Here is a 27,096-nt window from a genome sequence, read left to right as displayed (position 1 = left end):
CCCTAAGTTCAAATTCAGATTCTGACACTTCTGTGATCTCAGACCTTTGGCAAGTTACTAGACCTCTCTGAGCCCATGTTCGATTACCTATGGAATAAGAGTAAAGTAGGAGCTCTCTCCAGAGGCTAACATCTTTTAGTGACATGATGTATATCAAACATCAGGCAGGACACATGGCAGGTACTCTGTCATTGGTAGTTACTAGTCACAGTAGTGGTAACTTGTGTCCAACAATTGTTTATTTTATTTTATGATAGTGTTGGTCCAGAAGGTGTCTCCTTCAAAGTTTTATTCCTGCTGGGCCTGGTGGCATACCCCTGTCGTCCCAGAGGCTTGGGAGACTAAGGCAGGAGGATTGTGAGTTCAAAGCCAGCCTCAGCAACTTAGCAAGGCCCTAAGCAACTCAGTGAGATCCTGTTTCTAAATAAAATACAAAAAAAAAAAAAAGGATGTGGCTCAGTGGTTAAATGCCCCTGAGTTCAATTCCCAGTACCCTGCAACCACCAACAAAAGCTGGTCCTGCTCTTCTCCCACCCTGCTGCCCTGCTTAGGGGAGGGATCCAGGGTATCTTCCTCCTCAGGTCTTTGAGGTCTGGGTCATCAGACTACTAGCACTCTACCACAATCACCAAGAGGGCTAATTAATGGCTCTACAATACAGGTTTATTCCATGTGATAGAAATAAATTTCTTCACAAAAGAAAGCTGTCCTGAATCTTCAGTCTTCCCGCACCCCACTGCCTCCTACATCCCCAAATGGCCTCCAATGGGGGCTGTCAGCAGAGACTCCTGTGGCATACATGTGTATCTCCTTCGGGCTGCCATCTCAGATCATGCACCTGCTGTTCCTGTTTTGCTCCTGACTCTTGGCCTAGGGGTAGTGACTCTTTCTTTGATGACCAAAGACAGTCAGAAATCTAGATCATGAAGCCCAAATCCTATAGCTGCTGATGCCTGCACTCCAGCCAAAACTTTCACCCCTCATTGTGATGTGACAGTCACTTTGATAGCAACAGCAGCAATACTGTTTAGACATTACAAATATAAACAGTGAAGTCATAGAGGTATGAAGAGTAAGGTTTATAGTGTCTGTGTGATCACTGATATTAGCTTAAACAAGATAACAGGACCTTTTATCAAAAAAAAAAAAAAAGGTTCACTATTTGTTAAAAATCTAAGGTACAAACCTAGGATTTGAAGTTCAAGTTACCAGTTTCTTCTACAATTCTTTTTTTAGGAGGAGTGGAGAGTTAGGCAAGATGAAATTAACTAACATTTCTACTTGTGCTGAATTTTTGTCATGCAGAAGCTATAGGTATTTTGCAAGTTTCCAGGCCCTGGTATTTTTTGTTTTTTTGACATCTTGGGGAAGTCAATTGCATGTCACACAAAGGACCTTCTTTCAGCCATCTATAGGTCTGAACTTGTTTCTGGGAACACTCTTCTTCATTGCATCAAATGCTCACTGAGTTCTGGCATGGGAGCACAGGCCTGTAATCCTAGTGACTTGGGAGGATCACAAGTTTGACGCCAGCCTGGGAAACTTAGCTAGACCCAGTCCCAAAATAAACAATAGGCATGGGGGCAGGAAAAATGGTGGAATGAGATGGACATCATTACTCTCTTTATGTGCATAACAATGTGGGACGCTACATTGTGTACAACCAGAGAAATGAAAATTGTGCTGCAGTTGTGTACAATGAATCAAAATGCATTCTGTTGTCATATATACCTAATTAGAATAAATAAATTTAAAAAAATGAAAATGGCTGGGGCTGTAGCTCAGTGGTAGAGTCCCTGGGTTCTATCCGCAGTACAGGGGTGGAAGGAGTATTTGTTGAGGATAAGTGTTCTTTCCAAATTTGACTCTTGTGGAAAGTACTGTGTAGCTGCTACCATTTCAGTGAATTGATGGATTTTACCCAGTGCTAGAAAGTTTATTGAAGCAAGATATCCTGGCTTGGATTCTTGTTGAGAGGCCTGCCCTTCCAGCATCGACTGTGGGGAGCTTAAGAGCACTGAGAAACCCCTCCTGAGATGGTTTGGAGAACAGAGTCTGCTTTATTGCCCAGCAAAAATATCTTTTATAATGGGCTGGGGTTGTAGCTCAGAGGTAGAGTGCTTGCCTAGCACATGCAAGGCCCTGGGTTCGATCCTCAGCACTACATAAAAATAAAATAAAGGTACTGGGTCCAACTACAACTAAATAAACAAAATATTTAAAAAATAGCTTTTATAGTGGGTATGGGCCAATTTACATATAACATTCATGATAGGCCAGAGGTGATACACAACGTATCATCTTACAAAAGTCCAGACACCAAGAGTTCAGGAACTGCCACTAGACTGACTTTGCACCAACAGGAGAATAACTTCTTGTCAAAGGAGCAAGGAAATGGCGCCTGCCAGTGTTCTGTCCCAAAACATAGCGGTTCTATTGTTCTGTGTTAGGACTTCCCTGCTGCACAATGAGCAAGATAAGCATTCCTCCATGAGGGTCCAAGGTCAGGCCCTGCAACAGATTCTTATTTCAACTTGAGTTTTTTCTGGAACTGTCACACACCAAGCTAGGCAGATGGCTACACAGAGGTGGCCAACGCAAGTTCTCCACCACCTTTCCCTTTGCCTTCTCCGCAACTTCTGGAGCCAGCTGGGGATGCTGTTACTCTTAGGGCATCTTTTCTTGGTCCTTTGATGGAGCAGAATTCCCTGAAAAGAGATGGCTTCTATGCAGCCAGCAAGGTGATTTTATGTCATTACAATCAATAGGCTACTCTCTAGTAAGCCACCACTTTGGAATTTGTTTAGCTGAGAAGTAATTTTACTTTAAATTAGAAAAAAAATATATAGTTTAAAGGGATATTAAATAGGTCAAGATAAGGAGCCAGGTCATTACCAATTAATTGAGTACCAGATTAGCACCAGGTTCTGGTAGATTAATATTTTAACAAAACATGAAAATTTATCCCTGTGAGTTTTATTAAAATTATTTTATTAAACAAACACCCCTTGTATGTTTGAGAATATTGATGTCCCTTTTTTGTTGTCTCATCACCACGATATAAGTTAGGGCCAGAGGAACTGGGAGGATGTAGTGACTGGGTATTTCCAGAGCCACATGCGACTGGAGAGGGCAGTCATATCTGGCTGAGGAGACTCCTTACTTGGTGAGAGAGATGATGATGTACTTGGGAGAATATCACACATTGCTCTTATTCCCAAAAGATTAAAGGTCTAATAACAGGAATGACCATGCTTCATTTGAATACATTCCCAAATTTCTTTCTATGATCTTGGACCAAACCTTCTGCAAGGAACTGTGTAGAAAGCTAGGCTTCTTTTTTGGGTGTGTGGGGGGTATCCTAAGTCTTTACAATATAGGACCACAGGCCCCTTCACTGAGAAGGCCATTCCTGACCCCACTTAACAAGACCAGTGTTTACTGAACATGAAACCAGCCATGTTGGTGATTTCAAGTGGAGATATGAGATCTATAACAAATGCCAGGCAGACAGGATGTAAGTGGGTTTTAGAGCCAGAACAAGGATCCCTCCCTTACCTTGTTTCTTAACTAACTGCGTGACTTTGGCTAAGATCTTTAACCTCCCCAACTCTCTGTCCACCTTTATAGTGACTCCTTTCTTACCAGGTGCTTGAGTATTGATGACTAATCTCTGTGAAGCTCCAAAAACAGGAGTTAGCTCTTGGGAACTGGTGATTGTGACGGTGATGATAACTATGACAGCTGTTTTGGTTCCTGTGCTGCTTTTGCCATCAGCTACTGGTGTGACTTTGAATAAAGTACTTGATCCTCACTACCTTCAGCTTTTGGTACAAAATGGGGATAACTCATCTGTCTGGAAAGACTGGTCTGAGACTTAATTTGATTAAATGAAATGATGATGCATCTGATTTAATAGACCCCGAATAATAATAGCAGACACTTAACATTGACTTCCTGCATACCAGTAAGGCTTTAGAGCTTTTAATTTTGGTTTTTAGCTCATTAAATCTTTCCAACAATTCTACCCAGTATTTATCATTCCCTCCATTTTACAGATGAAACCACTGAGGCTTTATTAGGTTAAGTAGCTCAAAGTTGACAGAGAATAAATGCTGTTCCCAGGACTTGAAGTAGGTAGGGCCCCTGTTATTTTTTTTTTTTAATTTATTTTTAGTTGGAGATGGACCCAATACCTTCATTTTATTTATTTATTTGTTTGTGGTGCTGAGGATCAAATCCAGTGCTTCACACATGATAGGCGAGTACTCTAACTGAGCCACAACCACAGTCCCAGAGGGCCCTTGTTCTTAACCTCTGCCCCAACTGCACAGTGAGCAGGGCTTAGCCTCTGCTGGTCCCACCCACCTGCCCTGGCCACCACTTCCTAAACAATTAACTGGTGGGAGAGCACCTGTTCTGCTTAGAGCCCTGTTTCTGGACAGAGGGCCCCAGCTTCCAAAGAAATGGCTGCTTATGTAGTACCGTCGGGGTCTCCTCCTTTTGCCCACTCGGGTAACTTGTAAACCTCAACCATTTCTTAGAGTGTGCTACCTAATATCAGCTAAAAAAAAAATGAAAAACAGAAGCCCCTGATATTGATATTGACTGATGCTATTAGGATGAATTATTGTGTTTGTTTTACAATAAGTGCCATCTGTGTGCACTGAGATTGTTAGCCTGTGTAAAGGTACAGCAATGCATACCTTTACCCAGACAGGTCTGGGGATATTTAGGAGCACAGAAAACAGTCCCAGACATCCAAGGATGGGATTCAGGTGCAAAATTGATTTTTGCAAAATTGGCCTTGAGGAAGATATAGGAGAACATTTTGGTCTCCAATTCTAAAATAGAATTCCATCACAAATTACGGGTGGCTCTTCTAATTATACCCCTTTTACTGAAATCTCTTACCTTCCCTTACTCCAGTGGCTATCTCTTCTTCTTGAAATCTCACCAACTTCCCAGGGGCCTATGTCCATGGAGCTTGGGAGCTCAGAAAAGCAAATTCTCAACTGAGCAAGTGATGGATACTTTAGCATTTCTGTGAAGGAGGTGACAATTTCAGGCTTTCCCTGCAGGATGAAGCATTTTGCTGGCTCCCCAGCCTGGTGTTGAAGAGTATTAGAAAACTATTTGTAATTCCTGGTTCCTGCTGGCTCTTTGGGGCTTCAGCTCTTCAATACATCCATTCAATCAATATTATCAGGCGGTCCTGCCAGGACCAGAAGTCGACTAAATACTTGGGATGCAGCAGTGAATGACACAGACCCAGTCTCAGGCCAAATGGAGTTGGCAGGTGACTGGAGGCTGTCTTTATCACAAATCCATGGATCGGTGGCTTCAACAACAGACCTTAATTTCCTACAGTCCTGGAGGCTGAGGGCATGAATGTTGGGTGCAGCACATTCAGGTATACAGGTAAACCCACCCTGGCTTGCAGATGGCCTCCTTATTGCTGGGTCTTCATGTGGCAGAGAAAGAGAAACAGAAAGCAAGAGATCTTCCTCATGTCCCTTCTTATAAAGACATTAGTCAAGAGGGCTTTACCCTCAGGACTTCATCAAAGATGCATCTGCATCTTTGTGAAGCCCCACCTCCAAGGCCTTGGGGATTAGGACCTCAGCATAGGAACTGTGGTGAACACAGAATTTCCATCCATAGGTGGTGGTGGGGGGCAAACAAGAAAATATTTAGTCATCAGTTGTGGTAATGTTACTGGGAATAGAAGGTTCCACTATATTTTGGGAGGCAAAGGTTGGTGAAGGAAAACAGATTTATGCAAAATTGGCCTTGAGGAGAACATTTTGGTCTCCAATTCCCCTTTTCTAGAGACTCAGGGGTGTGTGAACAGTAGGACAAAAGGCAGGAAATAAACATGTACATTCCATGAGGCTGTGCTAGTCAGGAACATGTTGCAATTCATTTCTCCCCTAACACCCCCACTAGGGGGTAGCTTGATAGCTTCTAGTTTCCATTCTCAGCAAGAGGAAACTCCAGATGGGGAGAAGCTGTTATGAAGAAATAGCTTTTATTTATTTACTTTGGTACTGGGGATTGAACCCAGACACCCTTTATCACTGAGTTACATCCACCGCCCTTTTTTAAATTTTTCATTTTGAGACAGGGTTTCACTTAGTTGATGAGGGTCTCACTAAGTGGCTGAGGCTGGCCTCAAACACCATCCTCCTACCTCAGCCTCCCGAGTCCCTGGAAATATAGGTATGTTCCACCACACTCAGAAAGTTGCTTTTAATTTTAAAGTTGTTTTTAATGTTAAAGGGACTCTGTTTCAGCAAGGCTTTAAGTGGAAACTACAGCATGCTGTGATACAAAAGATCAGAGCTGTGCCAGGATCAGGACAGTCTGGAGTTGCTTCTCCAAAAACTAGCCTCTTCAACTTGGACTTGGGCCTGCACCAAAGATGCAGATGCAAAGAAGAGTATGCTTGAAGACCAGAGGTCTCCCAGGATTGGGTGTGGGGGGGAACAGAGAGGCCTGGTGAGGCCTGAGCCTGGAAGCACAGAGAATAGCTAGAGAATGAACCAAGCTCAGGCCAAGCAGAGTGTCTGGGAAAGAGGCTGGGTAAGGAGTCGAGATTTTTTCCCTAATGTTCAGTGAGTGAGAAGCTGTTGAAGAATTCCCCCCCCCTTCTTTTCCCTATCATTAATCTGTCCAGAAAAGGTAATTTATAGAGAATTAATTAGTCTGTTTTCTGTCGCTATACCTGAAGAAATTTATCTCTTCAGGGGCTGGGAGTCTGAGGTCAAGGAACCTCACCTGGTGCAAGTCTGCTTGCTGGTGGGCACTCTGCAGTGGGGAAGAGAGGGAGCTCACAAGAGCCCACTATATTGGCTTGTATAACAGACCAATGCTAGTGATAACTAACACACTCCCGTGATAACCTGCTGTGTTAGATTTCCAACACTGACAAAATACCTGAGAGATCAACTTAAAAGGAGGAAATGTTTATTTTGACTCATAGTTTCAGAGGTTTTAGTCCACAGTCACTCAGCCCTGTTTCCTTTGGGCCTATGGAGAGACAGAACATCACGGCAGGGGGCATCATGGAGGAAACTGCTCACCTCATGGCAACTGAGAAGCAAAGAGAGAAAGGAAGGGTTTAGGGTGCCAGTATCCCTTCAAGGACACACCCCCAGTGACCTAACTTCCTCTAATGAGGCCTCACCTCTGAAAAGTGAGGTCACTACCTCCCGGTGCCACAGGCTAGCTAGCAGCCAAGACTTTTTAGTATACAGGCCTTTGGGGGACATTTAGGATGCAAACTTTAACCTCCGTGAATCTATTATTGCTTTAATCCATGAATGGATTATCCCATCATGAGGACAGAGTCCCCAGACCCTGTCATTTCCAGAAGTTCCCATATGGCTGTGCTGGGTGTAGCCGAGGGGTAGAGCACCTGCCTGGCATGTGTGAGGCCTGGCATGTCCCCAGCATGAAAGAAAAGGAAAAAAGCAGAAAAGAAAGCACATGATGTTGAGGGTTATGTTTCCAACACAGACTTTCTGGAGGACACGTGTTCAAACCATAGCTACCCCTACCTCTGAAGCTTTGTAGACCTTGTGTTCAAGTGTGAAACAATTCTGGAAATAGACATGGCACTTTTCAATTTCTAGACAAAGGAACCAAGGCTCAGAATAAAGTGAAAGAGGGCAGAACCAGGATTTGGAGCCAGATGTGCCCAGCCCACAGCACCAGCTCTAGAGTTTTCTGGGTCAGATGAGTTTGAATGGGTGGGTTCCTCCTAAGTACCCCGCATTCTTCATCAGGAGCCTCAGGGGATGGTCTGGTGGCTTCTAATCCTTCTAGGCCTCTGGAAGCAGAAACAAAAGACTCCAAAGGGTGAAGGGGGGGGAGTTGGGGGAGTGGGGTCAGGTGTCAGTCTTTGTGAACACAAAATGCCAGGAACCCCCTGGGGAAGGGGCATCCACAGAAGGTTTTCAGACATCTATTCTGCCTCCCAGAATTCCTGAAAGGGATGCTTTCCCCACCCTATCACCTTTTTATTTTTTTATTTTTTGGCACCAGGGATTGAATCCAGGGGTGCTTAACCACCGAGCTATATCCCCAGCCCTTTTTAAAATATTTTATTTACAGACAGCATCTCACTAAATTGCTTAGGGCCTCGCTAAATTGCTGAGGTTGGCTTTGAACGTGTGATCCTCCTGCCTCAACATTCAGAGCCTCTGGGATTACAGGCGTGTGCCACGGGCCCCACTCTATCACTTTTGAAACTTCAAATTACACTACAGGTTGAAAAATTCAAATTCAACTACCAGCAGTTGAATTTGCATATACTTGGAGGTGTGGGGTTTGGAAGAAGGACATTCTTTATTTGAAGCTCGGGTGACTGGAAAAGGTTCCTCTATACAGGGCCAAGCCCCTACCAGAGCATGCTGGCTTGCTTCTGACATCTGCATGGACCACTCCTCCTCCCTCAGTGGGTCTTGGCTGGTCACTGGGTCTTCTCCATAAGCTTGGAGCTCTCTCAGTAAGCAGCCCTGGCCCAGGCTGAGTGGGCTCCATAGAGAACGGTCCATGGTTTGTGGTTCTGTCAAAATCTCAATGTCTGATTGCTACTCAGGGCCAATGCACATGAACGCCAGGTAGTCTGGCTGAGGTCTGATAGATCTGTGTCCCAGACGCTGGCTGGCTGAAGTAACATGTTCAAATGGGGTAATACAAGTCTTCAGCTAAGCACTTTGGCTAGCAGTCAGCAATGTTTATTTGCTCACAGCCAAGTTCCAACTCAAGCTTCTGTGGTGACTAATACATTTTGTTCCTGTGAACTGCTTTTCACTGGAGAAGCCCAGACACTTTCTGTGTCAGTCCTAAACGCCACCTCCAGATGTCCTCGGGCTTCCAGATCTGCCCTTTGTGTAGTGCTTTCTTCTGCATAAGCACTTAAGCCTTTCTGAGTTCCAGGACCTGGGCTTCTTATTCAAGACTCTTATTTGCTATCAGTTGTCCTTACCAAGATGTTTTTATTCACTGGACCCTCAGAGATGAACCCCATGCATGATGTTTTTGAAACTCTTGTTTTTCAAAGCCTGGACCAAACCAGGAAAGGGTCAATCCACAGTTGCCAACCAACCCCGTAAGGCACTGCAGGGAGAGGCTAATTACTAAGCAGTGGGTATTTAAGCAGCCAGCAACTGAACTGATAATTCTTTGGAAACTGAGAGCTAGGCTCTGATTCACCTTTTTAAGGCAGTAGCTAATATGAAAGGCTTAGAGCAACAGGAAATGCTGGTGGTCCTACAAATGGGAACTTATACAAATAAACTTAGCAGTTGGAATTCGCTAAGGGGGATTGTGAACCATGGAAATGCACATATTCTTCAGTGAGCGTGATGAAGCACTGGCTGTAGGCAGTCGGGCCAGATCCATTCATTCGATGGTTTTTCTCTAGCACCCTATTTGTGCTAGAGATACAATAACTAAGCACATGGACGCCATCCCTTATAGTCAAATGCTGAGCCTCAAAGATTCCCCGGGCAGAATTCCCAGGTCACTGTGTGCCCAGGGCTGATCTAAACCCAGAAGATGCATCAATTCATTGCATCCTCATGGTGATCCTATGAGGTAGGTGCTCTTATTATCTGTGTTTTGCAGATAAGAAATTACAAGCACAAAAGGGTAGTGTTATTTGCCCAAGTCACACAACTAGTGATTAGGGTCTTTGCCCTTCCCTGCCACAATCAATTGATCAGAAAGAATGATCAGTGTAGGAAAGAAAGTACCACCTCCTCTGAGAGAGGTGGGATAAAGTACACCCTTTCTGTAGAGGAGGGACAGGGTGAAGTGGGACCACTGCCCTTTTCCCACTCTGACAGGTATCAGTCCCCACTGGGAAATGGCAAACTCTTACCTGCTAAGGGGGCTACCCTAAACAGAAGTAAGCAAAACAAGCAATTGCCTTGGTGCCAGGAGACCTGGATTCTAGTTTTGGTTGATCCAGACAACTTTCTGTGCTGCTGAGGGCCTCAGTTTCTGCATCTCTAAAATGGGTGAGTGGGTCAGCATTCCAGTCCACTCTGGGAGCCCAGAAGAATGGAGGGGCTGGCCCTCCATGCACTGTGAACAGGGTTTCTTGACCAGAGAAAAGAGCTACTTGACTGGAGAATGCGAGGCAGCTGCTTGGCTTCTCCGAAGGTCCAGGCAGCTGCGAAGGGAGTTCTGCATTTCATCATGGTCCCACCCTGAGTGCTTACGTTGACTGTGTCTGCATTCCTTCCTTTGTGGGCAGAATGACAGTGTCTGTGTGTCTGGGGTTCAGATTATACGGTGCTTTCTCATGAGAGGAAGATGGAGGGAAGGAGAGATGGAGAGGGGAAGGGGATAGAAGAAGGGAGAGAAACTGAGAGAAGGCATATTGAGAGGGATTGACTGGCTTCTATCTGCTTTGAAGTTCTGAGGGACTAAGTGCTTCCTGATCCTTAAAGTAAACGAGTGTTAATGGAGCTTCAAAGTGTCCAATAGTCACTATAGCTTCATGCACCTGTAGTTTCCTGCTGTGGCAAAGGCATACCAGGCTGAGCTCGTTTTCCAGGTTAAGTTCCTTAATGAATTGAAAAGAAAACAGAAGAAATGCCCACCCACCCCCCCCCCAATGTGGATTTTTGAGGATTAAGCTGCAGAGAAAGCAGGACCCAGTTTGAGTTGACGGAGCCTATGTGTTCCCTCTATAGCTCTAGCATAGTGTATAAAAACAGGCTGGGCATGAGCTTCCTGTTGGAGTGCTCTTGGGATGGGTTAGTCCTCTTGCTTCATTCTTGGGCATCTTGAAGGATGGTGGAGGCATGTCATTCACATGATCACCTTGTTCCTGAATATCTGGGTTCATGTCAACTGATTCAGCGTGATTATCTTCATCATTTGCAAAACTCCTCTCAGGAGATAGTTTTGTATTAAATTCACCATCATGAATGTTGTTAATGAGAGAAGCAATTTCCTCAAGGAGAATCCAGCTACAACCCTTAGCATTTATGGGTATATATTCAAATTGTGCTTGGGGTTATTGTTAAGTTGCTGGGGCCAGAATGTCCTAATGACATACTGTCATCCTGATACTATGAACCCCAAGGTGGGTAGGCTGGAAATGATGGTTATAACTTATTTTAATGAATAAATAAATGCTACCAATTATCTCTTTCAATCCTCCATGACTGTGGTGGACAGAATATCTGGAAGCCTATTTGGCAAGTATGGCAAGTTCTGGGTTTGCTGTGGATGTTTCTGATGGCTAGACTCCAGTGGTGGTGTGTTCTTAACAGAAAGGGAGACAGTGTTTATAGTGGTTCCCTGGGTAACCATTTGAATGGGGAGCAAGTATGGGGTGGGGAAGATTAAAGTCCATTTGGCATCACACATCTGCTAAGAAATTGAAATTGAAACACCACTTGGGGTGAGAATGGTACACGAAGGCAGCTGAGCTGAGAATGTTTTGCAGTGTGATTTACAGGAAAAGAAGGGGAAATGATAAAACATCTTGGGAATCAGGAAGCATTTATGGTGTTTTTTGAGGCCCTTGGATTAAAAAAAAACAAAAACAAAAAACCTACTTGAAAGTCATCTTTGTTGACTTTTGCTCTGTGCTATTTTTGCAGCTATTGATTTTTCACTTTAGATTCCTTATTTCAAACCAGTCCATGAGTTGATAGCCTTCTCCTAAATCAAAGACAAAAATACTCCTGCTCACACTCAGAACAAGCTCATCAGATTCACTGTGATATTTCCCCAAACCAGGAGGAGCTTTTCACTTACTTCCAGTGCACAGGAAGAGCCTTGTGCCCATGTGTGTTTGGTTTTAATGAACCATTGTTTAGTTTAATGAGCACTGAGCTTTTTTTTTTTTTTCTAGCTGGGAAGGATCTTTGAGTCGAGGTGATTTCCTTAGGACAGGGTGATTGCCAAAATGCCTCCTTTAATGGAGTGGGTTTCTGTCCTGTAGAAACTGCAGTCTCCTGAGGGAGAGAGAGGACTATGGTGAGCTTCCTGGGCTAGACATCTTAACTGTTCCTCCTCTGCTTCCAATCCCAGTGGCCTTAGACAACTCACTCCCTATCTTGGGCCTTGGTTTCTTCACGTCCAGAATGCTCTTCTTATATAAAATTGTATCTGTCAAATTATTGGGCAAGGAGGAACCACAGTAACAGATAATTTTAAAATCGCAGCAGCTCAAACAACCATCGCTTATTTCTCACTCACCCTCTATGCATCTCCAGTTGGCAAGGGTGCCACTCACTGGAGTTATTTATGGACTTGGCCTTGGGCTGATGGAGCAGCCACCATCTTGCGTGGTGTTGGCCATAGTGCCAAAGAAGAGTTGCCTGTTGATGAATGGTGCACCGATACCTCAAGCTGCCTACCCAAAGCACCTCCCTTCACTTCTGCTCACATGTCATGGGTCAAAGCAAGGAGGTAGGGAGTGGTAATCCAGGTCTCTAGGAGGAACACCTGGGCTATGTAACTAGCAGCATATTTCTACCACTATGTTGATCTTCAAGGAAGTCTGTGAAAAATAGCCTATGGTCAGTAAAGTCCAATTATAAGCCTGTTTCTGTGTATGTAAAAGCACTAGCCTTTACCTAGGGCTGCCCAGGTTCCTGAGCAGAAGGTTGTTTGAGAACTTGCATTTCAAGAAAGAAAAGAACTTGAGAAGAGAGAAGTGGGATGTGGCCAGGGAGATGACCTGGGCCAGATTCCAAAGCTGGCCTTGCTTTTATTTACAATTCTGTTTGTTTCCAGTATATTTGCAGAAAGTTTCCACAGCAGAAATACTTGCAGAATGGCCTGACTACATCTATCTCACTGTTTTTTTGTTTTTTCGTTTGTGTAATCTTTTGAGTTTTAACTCAAAGTTATCATCTGCTACATTCTTTATGTTTCCCTGAACAGGACTCAGAAGTTTGGAATCTTATCTGCTGGTATTGCAACACCAATTTGCAGAAAGCTGTGTTGTTCATTTTGAAATACATATGTTTAAAAGAGAATGAATGATGATTTCCAAGAATTGGATGTCTTGGCAAAGAGTGAAATAATAGAGCCAGTGTAGATGATGGGAAATGACTTCTTGAGATTTCTCCTCTTGCCCAGCCCTCATCAGTTGGGATGGAGGCCAAATTCTGTCTTGGGAGAAGATTGTGTCTGCTTGTTCTGGGAGTAAAGAGTCACAGCCACACTCGAGGCAGGGTGACTTCTGCATCCAGGCACTGCTGGATGATCTTGCACAGGACAAAGCTACCTGCTAAACAGGACTGTATTTGCTAGTGTTAATAGGCTGCAGGAACAGGGGCATGCTGGGAAGATTTGTTCATGGGGTTTATTAAAAGGCCACATGAAATAAGGGCTCCCGTGTCTGGTGGCTGTGGAGACCATTTGGCTGTTACTCATGTGTCTGAGTTATTCCAGGTCAGTGTCTGTGTGCCTCAAATTCAAACTCCCTAAGGGAGAGGGGCTCTAACCATATCTACCTGTCACATTCCACTACAGAGGGCTCCCATGGAGCAGTCACCTCTGTGGTCACCATGACTGGAGCCCAAGGAAGCTCTCTAGAGAGCTCCAGATGGGCTCTCTCTGCATTTCTTGTTCCATTTATGCACTCACTCTTCATTCTGGAGTGGTCTGCCCTGCCCAGCTGTGAACCACATGAAGACACTTAACCTCAGTTTTCTCATTTGTAAAGCAGTGGTAACACTGGCCTCTGCCACCTGCGGTTGTGGTAAGGATGGAGATGACAGAAAAGATCAAATGATTTGAAAATGACTGAGGTCTATTGTCTGCAGCCCTGGTCTAGACATTTTGTGCACATTAACTCAATTCTTCCAGCAACACTTTGAGGCAGGGATTCTCACTTTGAGGAAATCAAGGCCCAGAGAAGCTGGCTAACTTGCTAGTGAGTGGCGGTCCTTACAATGAGCCATCTGATAAAGCCCATGAACGAGATCACTTTGGTGTGCCCTGTTCCCTGTAACCTGAAAATAACTTACTAGCAACCAGTCCTTTCCGCCATGGATCTATGCAGCAGGTGCTTCCTTCTAACTTGCTAATGATCAAGTTTGAACACCAGAGAAGGACTCCAGAGACCATGTATTTAAGCCTGCCTTTTGCAGAGTATGTAAAGCATTAGGTCAATGCAGGTCCCCAACCAAAGCGCTTACTCTGTGTTTGCAATGATCATCTGCCTGCTGGGGCCCCTCACAGAGCCGGGCTGACTGTGAGTGTGAGCAAGTGTGTAGTGGATCTGTGTGGAAGGAATGCATGAGGCTGCAACATCATGGAGGCATTTCCACCCTGACAGCCGTTCCTCAGGTCAGGTGGAGGGTAGAACTCTGTTGGCTGACATGGCAGCTGGTGGAGGCTGCCGAGCACCCAGGTTTGCTACACAGTTCGGGCAGGCAGGGTCAGGCCAGGGAAGGTGCAGCCATCGCTTTTGAGCCTCTTTTGGGTTCGGGGACTTGCACAGGGGCACAGCAGCGTGGCTTGTAAGTTCTTCTTATCTTTATAAAAGGAAAGCCAGGTAAGGTGAAGTGTTCTGCTTTCTGGAAGCCTGGTGGATTGGTCAGAAACCAGCTTCAAAAGGACCCTGACATTCACAAAGAACTCTGAGATAAAGGTAAGGGTGAGATAGAAACACACCAGAACCCAATGTACCCACAAACCACATAGGTGAAAACTGAAAGAAAAGGCTTCAAAATGTTAGGTGATTATTGCATGTGGGTGACAGGTGACAATTTTTTTCCTCCAAATTTTTTTCTGCCTTTTCCTCCTTTTTTTCCTGTTCTTTCTTTTCATTTCTCGCATTTTCTTTTTTTTAAATTTATATATGACAGCGGAATGCATTACAAAATTCTCGAATTTTCTACAGTGACCAGGTGTTGTCACTATAGAAAAGAGGACAAGTTATTAAAACAGAAAAAAATTATTAAAACCTAGAAAGATTTCTGGAAAACACCTCCTCTCAGGGTGCCCTAGAATAGTAAAGAGGAAAAAAAAAAAGCTGGGGTAAATCCCCATTTAGAAAGTGACATTGAATATGTGTATCTGTGGTTTCTCCTTGTGATTAGGGGACAGAAACAGGAAGCTAGTTTTGGCCCCTGAGTCCCAGTTGCTCTCCCTTCTAGGATAATCATTTCTCTGATAGGTCCCCATGACCTCATCTCATGTGCTGATGCTGAGTTCTGACAATCGTCATCGGCAAAACCCTGGTAATCCCCTGACCCCACTTGCAGTCCCCAGAGACCTCTCTGTATTCTAGGGTTCCAAGTTCCCCTTACAAAGTATTTTCTTTGTTTTTGATAATTTGGAATATGCCTCCCAAAATCAAAATAAATCACTGTCATTCCATCAGTCAAAAGTAATCACAACTAGATGGATGGGGTGACACATGCCTGTAATCCTGGGGAGGCTGAGGCAGGAGGATCACAAGTTCAAGGCCAGCCTCAGCAATTTATCAAGGTCCTAAGCAACTTAGTGAGACCCAGTCTCAAAATAAAAATGAAAAGGGCTGCGGATGTGACTCAGTGCTTTAGCACTCGTGGGTTCAATTCTTGGTATGAAAAAAAAATCACAATTGATGTGGATTTCCTTTTACTGTTTCTTTCTTTCTTTTCTTTGCCTTGATTCCTGTCCCGAACCCCTTGGTTTGTTTCCTAGAGCTGCCTCACCAGGGTCTCCCTCCAGCTGCCAACCTCACTCTCCTGTACCACTGGCAGAGCAAGTTCTACTCCCAGAAACCTGGCCCTGGCCTGACTTGGCCTTGCTTTGCCTTTTCTCAGAAGGACTCACCCTTTACCAGCAAATACAGTAAAAGATCTCTCAGGGCCAGGAGATCCCTGACTCCCTGGTGTTCCTAGTTACAGATGCCCATGGACTCTGAATTTTCCTGCCGTGTGCATGGTATGGATTTGGTCTCCCTTTGGATCCTGTTGACCCGACAGTCCTGAGTTCCTCTTTTTGTCTTTCTGACATCCTGCTGAATTGAGCTAACAGCCCCCTGATTAAATCCCAAACCAGGGCTCTGGAACTTCCATATGAACAGTCTCCTCACCAGCTGGCCGACCTGTAACATAGTGTTTTGTTTAGGTGGCCAGAAATCGGGAGAACGTTTCCACCTTTGATGGTGAGAGACGGCGATGTCCGAGGTGGTCATTACAGGAAAAGTCTAGGGAGAGAAGTCACTGTTCCTGTGGGATCATGGATGCCTGAAGCAGAGAGGGGTATGGGAGGGATAAGCAAGTGTGTCACCCCCATTCCCAGCCCCCTAAAGAAGAGAGCGAGGCATTAAAACTGCATCGTCAACTGAGAAGCTACTCCTTTCTCAGTTGGCATCATCTTAAAGAAAAAGTCTCAACATTGCGCTACCAGGTCTTTAACATCTCTCCAATGCTTCCAAGAGGAAAGGGCCTCACACTCCTAGACTCTCCAGACAGTACCACCAGCTGGAATATACTTACATTGTTTTATTTCTGGTGAGTTTATTTACTTTATTGCAAGTAATTTTTTCCTCTTTCTAATGGCAACATAAAACCACCCTGAAAATTAATCTATTAAAGGGTTTTTGTTTTTGGTCTTGGTTTTTTCCTTTTTGGTACTGAGGATTGAACCCAGGGGTGCTTAACCACTGAGCCACATCCTTAGCCCTTTTTAAAATATTTTATTTAGAGACAGGGTCTTGCTGCGTTGCTAAGTGCCTCGCCAAGTTGCTGGGGCTGGCTTTGAACTCTCGATCCTCCTGCCACAGTCTCCCCAGCTGCTGGGATTACAAATGTGCACCTAATCTATTAGAGTTTTAAAAACTCAATTGTAATCAAAAAGTTAAGCAAGTAAAGGACAGGTGGGTCTCAATTATAGTCTCAATTATGGCAACAACAAAACAAGTGACGTAGTGCCCCAGTGATTGACATTTGGAAACCTGTCCAGAAAGAAAATAGTACAGAAAGTACTCTCAGATCCTGGAGTTTTTGGATTTAAAAACTATGTTATTAGCAATTTCACTCATTCCTTCACCATTCCGCACAATAGCATTTTCAAAACACCTTTCTTCTTTTTCAATTTTGCAGATTCCAGAAAGAAATTGAAGTTTTAAGGCGAGAAGTGAAATATTTTTACTTCCTTCCCAGAATGATGCCAGACACTTTAAAAGGTATTATTAACCATTAACTTAAATTTAATGTTATCAGCTGATATGTCTTAAAGGAATTGATTTTCTAAAGCTGTGGCTCTTAAAAGTGGGTCACAGAATTGACCACAATAAAAAAGGCTGCATTCACATCTAATAGGTTAGCATGCTGTTAGGAGAATAGTAACAAATCATTCTCATCCTTTAAATTCATTTTGGTAAGAATCTCTTGCTCTTCTGTTGCTCAAAGTTTTATTTTATATTGTCACTTGCTTAGTCACTCAGGTTAAAAAAGGGAGGTTATTATGTGAGATACAACTGAGACTCTATGAAGACTTAGCAATTTGGTAGGTAAATTAAGAAGAAGGCCAGGCGTGGTGGTACACGCCTGTAATCCCAGTGGCTTGGGAGGCTAAGGCAGGAGGATTGGAGTTCAAAACCAGCCTCAGCAAAAAGTGAAGCACTAAGCAACTCAGTGAGACCCTGTCTCTAAATAAAATACAAAATAGGGCTGGGGATGTGGCTCAGTGGTTGAGTGCTCTAAGTTCAACCCCTGGTATGAAAAAAAAAAAAAAAAAAAAAAGAAAGAAAGAAATGGAACTATGTTAGCGTAGAAACTCACAAATGACTTGTTAAACAAAAATTTGAAAACCACTAGACTTGAATGTTAGCAGGCATGGTTCATGAGACATAAATGAATAACACTGTTCAGAGGTCTATGAACTTTTTTTAGCTCAACAATAATAATTTTACACTATTTCTGTGAAATGTATGGATTTTCCTACCTGGGCAAAGGACCAAGTGGTCAGTTCAAGGTCTTTCTGCTTCCAAGATTTTGATTCTTTCTTCACATATACGGATAACCAAAGATGTAGCTCAATGATCTTAGTTTGTTGTTGCAAGAAAGCAAATCAATGCAATTTGGAGATAACTCAGATGAACCCATTTTTAATACCCAGCTAAAATAACTTGGGTCCCTGTTCCTACCAAGACTGGAAATTCATCATGTTCATGAGGTTTTCAAGGTTTCCAGAAAGATGCCTCTCCTGGTCACCTCACACTAAGAACCCATGTTCCCTCTGTCCTCTCAGTCCACACATGGCCATTGCTCCTCCTTCCTCCCCATGGTGCTTGTATAGAACAGACTTTACTGAAGGTATGAAGATAGTAGGGTCAGCGGAGGTCTATGGCTCAACACAGAAGGGGCAGTAATGACACATCGTTGTCCCTAGGTTTCTTGGCTCTGGTCACCATAGGAGTCCTCATGCAGGCTGTTTCCTTGGGCCATTTTCTGCGCACTCTGTATCTCACCCTCCCCTGTAGTTCCTCTGTTCCCAGTTCTGAGATTGCTGTGCTCATCACGTGGAGAATGCAGACACCTCCCATCCCAGTTAACCTTGATATGTAAGATCATACACCTGTCCAGCTCGATCACAGTCTAGAATTCAGGCACACTTTTGCTTTCTCAAAGAAGATAATAAAAATTAGGGAGCTTTGCTAAACAAGAGGTGGGTGCTTTTGTTCAGTTACCCTAGTAATTATTAAAAACCCACAAGCCAAAAATTAAATATATTTTTTTTCTGGAATGCATCTCAGATAAAAGTCATAAGCATGCCTCCGTCCTGCTGTAAGTAAAGAAATCCCGTGGGAGAGACAGCTGGGGGAACCCTTCCAGGGCTTTTGCTTTGTTGATCACTTCCTTTATCACTTTAGAGTCTGCACTGGGAGGCGGGGACCCTGAGGGTCCTGAATCCTGATTGCCCTTGTACCAGGAAGACACCTGCAGCTAACGATGAATGTGGGAAAAGTAGCTATTTGCTACTTTAACTATGGAAACACAGGAGCACCGTGAGAGCATCCCAGCTGGTTCTGACTCCTACATCAACTTGTTGAAGATCAACCGGGAACTTCTGGTCACTCACATCCGTAACACTCAGTGTGTGGTGGACAACTTGCTGGAGAATGACTACTTCTCAGCTGAGGATGCAGAGATCGTGGGTGCCTGCCCCACCCAACCTGACAAGGTGCTTGGTGATGGGATTGGTACTGGCAGGACTTGAGCCCCTGAAGCTGGAAGGGTCTTGTCCCTTCTGGCCTGAGTCAGGGGTTTTGTGAGTTTAGTAAGCGGGGAAGAATTTCACGTTGAGTTTATTTGTTGTTGTTGTTGTTTTAATTTTTTTAACCAAAAATATCTTTATTTTTTTAATCTTCAAAAAAAACCTAATTTCTTCTTTTTCCAAGATAATCATGATTAACTTAGAAAAAGGGCCATATAATACATTTTCAAAGTATTTCCCTTTAACAGGAAAATGAGCTTTAGAGAATCTAAACATTAGAAGATGTTTTACAAAATCTATTTTGTTGCTATTACAAACAAAGTGGAATCTAGCATAAGTCAAGGAAATTCGTTTGGACTCCAAGTCCTTCTCCTCTAGGAATCAGCATTGTTATATTATTTCCCTTTAGCAAAATCTGATCTAATTTATTAATCCTCTTCCTTCTGGTGTGATTTCATTTCCATTTAGCAAAATCTGATCTAATTTAGTAATCCTCTTCCTTCTGGTGTGATTTTCATTGTATCAGTAAAAGCATTTGGGGGCTGGAGCTGGGGCTCAGCTGTAGTGCACTTGCCTGGCCCGTGTGAAGCACTAGGTCTGATTCTCAGCACTGCAACTAAATAAACAAAATAAATGTCTATCAACAACTAAAAAAAAAAAAATTAAAAAAAACCTAGGCCACCACCACTTTTTAAAAGGATGCTGACAAAGTCATCAAATCCTAGAAATGTTCCAACAATTTCCTTCTCACTCTTCATCACAATGTGAATGCTTGATCCTATACACTTGTCCACAGGCTCTAGTGGCAGTAGCTACGACAGGTTGGTGGTAGTGGTAGATGCCATGGATGAGCCGGAAGTGGTCAGCCCATGCTGAGGTCTTGTTAGAGCGTCAGTGCTCCAATTATTGGGTTCTTTTCATGGTTATGCATATCAGTTCCGTGGTTGTGGCTGGAGCAAGCTCTTAGATCTAGCTTTCATTGCCATATATATTGGTTCCAGACAACTTATGGTTAAATCCACTTTAAATGAATGGGAGAGAAAAAGCAGATGAGCACAGAACACTAGCAGTGATGGTCATTCTGTGCCTTGAAGCCCTATGGGCTGCTGGTAGCAGGCTAGGACTCAGGATGGACATGGCCTTGTGTTTAGGAAGGACTACATCCAAGGTGGGTCCCCAAGGAGGAGGTCTCCACGTTCCATTGTAGACAATGTAGCAGCAACTAGTTTCACCTAAGTTTGGTGTTACCTTCTGAAAAAATAGAATTGAGACCCATAACTCCGTCTCACTTAAAGGAATGACAGAACTTATTTGAAACTCAGTAGCACACTTATTTTCCCCCTGCATTTTTAATTTAAAAAAAAGGCTACTTAAAACATATAATACATATGGGGGTCTGTTACCCTCTTGCTGCATGGCCCAGCTGCCGCCTCATTAGGCTTCAGGGTGATTTTCTCCCTCTCCATAATCATTCCTGATGGCAATAGTGCTAGGTTAAGATAAAAAGCCGGGATTCGGCCTGGTAGTGGAATACTTGCCTTCTATGTATGAAGCTCTGGGTTCAATCCCCAGGGAAAGCAGACAGAGAATTCCATGGGTGGATATGGTTCTAGTCGTGAGTCTAAACTTTTTTATTTTTAGGCTCATGGAAGCTTCCCAGTTTTGCCTCTTGCCAAGAAGATCAATTTAGAAGATGCTAGGCTTCTAATGCATCAGATTTTCATATTGGCTTAGTAAGAGCTCAGAGCCCTGAACTAAGCCCACCGAGGTATCTTTCTGTCAGGAAGGACCCCTCATGCCAGCTCATAACCCTTCTGCTTGTGCTGCCACCAGGTCCGAAAACTTCTGGACCTGGTCCAGAGCAAGGGTGAGGAGGTTTCTGAGTTCTTCCTCTACGTGCTCCAGCAACTTGCAGATGCTTATGTGGACCTCAGGCCGTGGCTATTGGAGATCTGCTACTCTCCTTCCCAGCTCATTCAGAGCAAAACTATTGTCAACACCGACCCAGGTATGAGTCAGCTCCAGGGTGACTACAGGCACCTGTGCACAAGGACAGTGGGTCTGGAAATGCTGTAGCACTGAGACCCAAGTGGGCATAAAAGTCAGTCTCATATTCCACCTCAAGTTGGAATAGCACCAGATAATAAAATTAATTTAATTCTTGCTAGGCACTGTAACACATGCTTGTAATCCTGGATACCTGGGAGGCCGAGGCAAAAGGATTGCAAGTTTGAGGCCAGCCTTAGCCATTTAGCGAGACCCTGTCTCAAAATAAAAGATAAAAAGGACTAGGAATGTGGCTCAGTGGTAAAGCACCCCTTAATTTAATGTCAGTACCAAAAAAAAAAAAAAAAAAAGATAGTTTGACCTTGGAAACAGAAGCAAAGAACATACCTAGAGAGCCAGGTGTATGTTTAGGGAGAACAAGGCCAATGGCCAACAAGCAGACTTTTAGGGCCAGGGATGGACTTGTTCCTGTAGCTGCCATCCACAGCCAGCGTTTTGCTCTTATTGCTCCTTCCCCTATGAAAAAAGGAAAAATATTCCATGGTGAGTAGTCCTCTCAAAGGACTTCTCCATTGGTTCCTTTAGCCAGTTATTTCCTAGCCTTTAAAGTATAATTCACTCTATAAGAAGCTGCATGCAAAAGACTAAAATCATAGGAAAAGCCGATTTAGAGAGAAAGAAAGCAGAGCAGTAAAGGTGGGGGCAGGGATTGGCCGCAAATAGGCATGAAAAATCTTCAGGAGTGCGATGGATGTATTCTAGAACTGGATCGTGCTAATGTTTGCACAACTTTATACACTTGTAAAAGTCAATGATAAGTCTATAACACTAGTGAGTGAAATTTGTGGTATATAAATTACACTTCAATAAAGTGGTAAACAAAATGCAACTCACTTTACAAATATTAAATAGGCAACCAAGTTGGAAAGTTGATGGGAAAAGGATTGGAGATGAATCTGGAAATATACATGGGTACCCAATTTTGGCTAATTGAATTATAATTAAGACTATTATAAAGGAAAGTAGGGAACAGCCTTTTGTTCGGGGAAGAACCACTTGCTTTGTGGCATTAAGTCTCATTCTTGTCACTCAGGTTTGCTGGGAGCATGGCACCCATGTGAACATCTCTGCCCCTGTGGGCTGCTCAGACCTTACCCAGTCGCTATGCCAAACATTGGTAACCCAAGGCCCACAGCTTGGGTGCCAGGGCTGGTGCTGCCTTCATCTTAGTGTACTAGTTGTGGTATTTTAGGTGAGGCACGCGGCTCCTTTGTAAACCATAATGTTCATCATTGTATAAAAAGTTTTGGCCTCTGGCTTTTGAGACCAGCTGCTTTAACAGCTATGTTGCAAGCAAAAGAAAGGTCAGGGTCATTTTTTCTTTAACAGTGAAATTTCCAATGGGAACTGGCTCGTGGTATTTGAACAAGGCTGAGGGATGGGGCAGGGAAGCAGGGCCATCTGGCCTGGCCCTCCAGTGTAGGGGCTTCTGTCTTCAGCTAGAGTTCAGTGACAACACTGCAGAGGAACAAGAGGCCTATCTCAGACTCTGATCCCAGTTGAAGTGTGTCGCCCTCTAGCGGGGCTAAAAAGGAAGGCAAGCAGAGGGATGGAAACCTGGAGATGCTCAGTTTCTGGAGTGTGGGCTCTTCCAGGTTTCAGAGGGCTGGTATTGAGGAATGCCTGCACTGAGCACCCCAGGGGCCCTGGGGGGTGTTTGGTTTGCTTGAGGGCTTGTCTTTCCTCCTTGATATCTCCCTGTTTGATGTGGTTTCCACCTCTCTCTCTCTGCCTCTCACCCCGACATGTGCCTGCCACCCGTCTCTCCAGTGAGCAGGTACACCCAGAAGCTGCGGCACCAATTGGGTTGTGACTCCAAATTCATGCTGTGTTATGCCCAAAAGGAGGACCTGCTGCTGGAGGAGATCTACATGGATACCGTCATGGAGCTGGTGAGCTTCAGCAACGAGAACCTGGGCAGCCTGGGCAGCCTGTCCTGCCTCCTGGACCACAGCTCAGGCGTCCTCAACGAGCAGGGCGAGACCATCTTCGTGTTCGGGGACGCGGGTGTGGGCAAATCCATGCTGCTGCAGCGGCTGCAGAGCCTCTGGGCCTCAGGCCGGCTGGACATAGGGGTCAAGTTCTTCTTCCACTTCCGCTGCCGCATGTTCAGTTGCTTCAAGGAGAGTGACACGCTGTGCCTGCAGGACCTGCTTTTCAAGCATTACTGCTACCCGGAGCAGGACCCCGATGAGGTGTTTGCTTTCCTGTTGCGCTTTCCCCACGTGGCCCTCTTCACCTTCGATGGCTTGGACGAGCTGCACTCGGACTTCGACTTGAGCCGAGTGCCTGACAGCTGCTGCCCCTGGGAGCCCGCCCACCCGCTGGTCCTGCTGGCCAACCTGCTCAGCGGAAGGCTGCTCAAGGGCGCCAGCAAGCTGCTCACGGCCCGCACGGGTGTCGAGGTGCCCCGCCAGCTCCTGCGGAAGAAGGTGCTTCTCCGGGGCTTTTCCCCCAGCCACCTGCAGACTTATGCCCGGAAGATGTTCCCTGAGCGCCCTGCGCAGGACCGCCTGCTGCAGCAGCTGGAGGCCAACCCCAACCTCTGCAGCCTGTGCACCGTGCCTCTCTTCTGCTGGATCATCTTCCGGTGCTTCCAGCACTTCTACACCACCCTCGAAGGCTCCCCGCAACTTTCGGACTGCACGGTGACCCTGACCGACGTCTTCCTGCTGGTCACCGAGGTCCATCTGAACAGGACGCAGCCCAGCAGCTTGGTGCAGCGCAACACGCGCAGCCCGGCCGAGACCTTCAGCGCGGGCTGGCGCACACTGCGCTCGCTGGGGCAGGTGGCTCACAGCGGCATGGAGAGGAGCCTCTTCGTGTTCACCCAGGAGGAGGTGCAGGCCTCCGAGCTGCAGGAGGGGGACCTGCAGCTGGGCTTCCTGAGGGCCGTGCCAGAAATGACCCCTGAAGGGGGACAGCAGTCTTATGAGTTTTTCCACATCACCCTCCAGGCCTTCTTTACCGCCTTTTTTCTCGTGGTGGACAACAAGGTGGGGCACCGGGAGCTGCTCAGGTTCTTTCAAGAGTGGGCGCCTCCTGGAGAGGCAGCGGTAGAGTCCTGCTATCCTCCCTTCCTTCCTTTCCAGTGCTTCGGGGGCGGCAGGCTGGCACGTTCTGATCCCTTCAAAAACAAGGATCATTTTCAGTTCACCAACCTCTTCCTGTGCGGGCTGTTGTCCAAAGCCAGACAGAAACTCCTGCAGCACCTGGTGCCTGCTGCCACCCTGCGGAGGAAGCGCAAGGCCTTGTGGGGGCACCTGTTTGCCAGCCTGCGCGCCTACCTGAAGAGCCTGCCCCGGTGTCATTCCGGGGGTTTCAGCCAAGTGCAGGCCATGCCCACCTTCCTCTGGATGCTGCGCTGTATCTATGAGACGCAGAGCCAGAAGGTGGGGCAGCTGGCGGCCAAGGGCATCTGCGCCAACTACCTCAAGCTGACCTTCTGCAATGCCTGCTCCGCTGACTGCAGTGCCCTTTCCTTCGTCCTGCACCACTCCCGCAAGCGGCTTGCCCTTGATCTGGACAACAACAATCTCAACGACTATGGTGTGCGGGAGCTGCAGCCTTGCTTCAGCCGCCTCACCGTTATCAGGTCAGACAAGGGTGGGGTGGGGCTTGGAATGGGGCCAGGACTGGCATCACTGGTCAGGATCCCCTAGTCTGTTGTCCCCTAGAACTCACAGTCACTGGTCTTGGAACATCTGGACTTTCTTTCAGGGTGACAGAGGGCAAGGACTAAAGAGAGTCAGAACTGGTCCTCCCCAGCTGGGTGCACTTGAACAAGCTGCTTAGCCTCTCTGAGCCTTGGTGAATTCCTCTCGAAAGAGGAGATGCTCATAATCCCAGCAATCACAGTAAGAACAACTTAGTTTATTGAGGTTGGGTGAAGCACATTACCAATATTACCTTATTTAATGCTCTTCACTCTATAAAGTAGGTACTATCATTGTCTCCATTTGGGTAAATGAGGAAACAGAGGCACAGAGGAGATAATTATTGACTCAGATCACATAGCTGAGACAGGGTAGAGCCAGAATAAAGATGGCATAAAGAAGCTATCTTTTAAGACCAATTGAAGGATTAGAGATAGCCTGTGAAAAGTTTCTGGCGTGAGGGAGGTTTCGTGACTGCAGAGAAAGCAGACCTGGAGCTGCTTGGCATGAGTTGCCTTTCATGGTCAAATCAGCAGCCCTATTTGCTTGGTGAAAATTCTGCCACATGGTAGTTTTTCCATTTGAGGGTTTTCAGGAAAGAGGCCAGTCTGCTCTTGTCTATTAGCATTTCCTGCTTAGAACAAACCTTGTCAGTCTTACCAGCCTGGAATTCTCTATTACTTGGCTCATATATTTCTGAAGAGCAGTGGGGATTTGCACCTGCCTCCCAGGGCCTGATGTACTGGTGCCAGAGAGGAATCTGTGTGGGCACATGGAGTGCCAGGAGCTGCAGGCTTCCCTGGCCTGGGAATTGAAAGCCTGGAACCTGTCCTCTGCCCTAGCAGCCAACCGCTCTCTTCTGCAGCCTTTGGCAATCTGTCATCCTGCGCCACCTTGCACCCATCCTATGAAAGAGAGACTTGGCAGCAGTGTGGTGGTCCTGATCCATTCTGCTGTCCCCAGGAAAGGAAAAACAGCTCACAGGAAAGTAGGAGACTATGGGCGACTACGGGGAAGCTCTCTGATTTCCCCCGAGAGTACCCGATAGGATTCATTTCAGCTGGAGAGTTAGACAAACTACAAAATCTTGATGTCTTAAATAAGTTTTAAGCTTATTTCTCTTTTTATGCAAAGGCTAGAGGTAGGTAATACAGAGCTGGTATAGTGTCTCCATAACCATCAGGAGCCCAGGTTCTCTTCTGCCTTGTTCTAATGCCATTCTCACTATCTCGTTTCTATGCTTTAACGCAACATGGCTACCCATGCTCCAGTCAGCAATCTAGCCACCAGGACAAAGGAAAAGGCTAAAAAGAGCAAACCTTATTATTTTAAAAAGACTGTTCAACTACTGCTAATGATACTGTTTCTTCAATTTCACTGGTAGAATTGAATTGTATATGTCAAGTAAAAAAGGAGGGAGGTTTCTATTGCTAAGAAAGCATAGACACTGGAAGTGACTAATAGCCTCTGTCAACCTGGGATGATCATACAGGACATGTGCACACTGTACACCACCACCAATCTGGCTACAATAGAGGTAAGGGTCTGGAGTGTCTGACCTGATCATTTTGATGTGGCCTAAAAATCAAGCTTTTACCTGTTTGGCCTTTAATTTATTACAGAAGTCAGCTTGTGGACTAAATTCGGCCCATGGCTTGTGTTTGTCAATAAAGCTTTATTAGAGCCCAGCCACACTCTGCCGCGCGACCAGCACGCTAGCTTCATACTAGAGGTCCTAAGCATAGAAGTTAACTAGTGAGATCAAAATAAACACACATAAACTCAATTTACTTTTTCTTGACCAGGTCAGAGACGGCCCCCTCTGGCTCCTGCCTCGAGCCACCTGGTGGGGTAGTGAGGTTTACACAAGAGACTAGCAGGAGAGAGGAAGGGCACGCCAGGGAGTGGCCTTTTATTGGGGAACAAGAAATTCAGGGGAAAATTCCATCCAATGAAGGTTGAGGGGGACAGCATTCCACGGTCAGGGTCAGTGATTGGTCTCAGGGTCAATGGTCAGTCATACCCCACACGGATGGGCTCTCGCACCTAAAAAGGGTGGGGATTAGTTCTGACACAGCTTGGCCAGAACGCCTCACACCCAGTCAGGGAGGTGCCCAATCACGTGCGAGAACGGCTTCCCACACCATACCACTTGATTACTTACTGGCTGCTT

At 45.4% G+C, this 27,096-nt stretch overlaps 1 protein-coding gene and 1 pseudogene across 5 annotated transcripts in view; one reads left to right on the top strand and one right to left on the bottom strand.

The window, feature by feature from the left end:
* Nod1 (nucleotide binding oligomerization domain containing 1) overlaps positions 1-27,096 on the top strand; it is a 64,826-nt gene that overhangs the window by 1,453 nt on the left and 36,277 nt on the right. For 4 of the 5 annotated variants that reach the window (XM_071613978.1, XM_071613976.1, XM_071613972.1 and 1 more), the window contains exons 2-5: positions 17,085-17,167; positions 18,857-19,167; positions 21,034-21,208; positions 23,038-24,862. In XM_071613978.1, coding sequence (XP_071470079.1) covers positions 18,973-19,167; positions 21,034-21,208; positions 23,038-24,862 — 2,195 coding nt within the window. In that variant the 5' untranslated portion in view covers positions 17,085-17,167; positions 18,857-18,972. Of the gene's footprint in view, positions 1-14,583; positions 14,639-17,084; positions 17,168-18,856; positions 19,168-21,033; positions 21,209-23,037; positions 24,863-27,096 lie in introns of those variants that run through there. The other variant, XM_071613969.1, reaches the window with a different exon arrangement.
* LOC114096121 (U6 snRNA-associated Sm-like protein LSm5 pseudogene) lies at positions 19,529-20,111 on the bottom strand (annotated as a pseudogene).

This window comes from Marmota flaviventris, chromosome 1 (assembly GCF_047511675.1).
Source record: "Marmota flaviventris isolate mMarFla1 chromosome 1, mMarFla1.hap1, whole genome shotgun sequence".
NCBI lineage: Eukaryota > Metazoa > Chordata > Mammalia > Rodentia > Sciuridae > Marmota > Marmota flaviventris.
The sequence above is the reverse complement of the archived record's forward strand: the minus strand, read 5'-3'. Positions and strand labels throughout refer to the sequence as shown.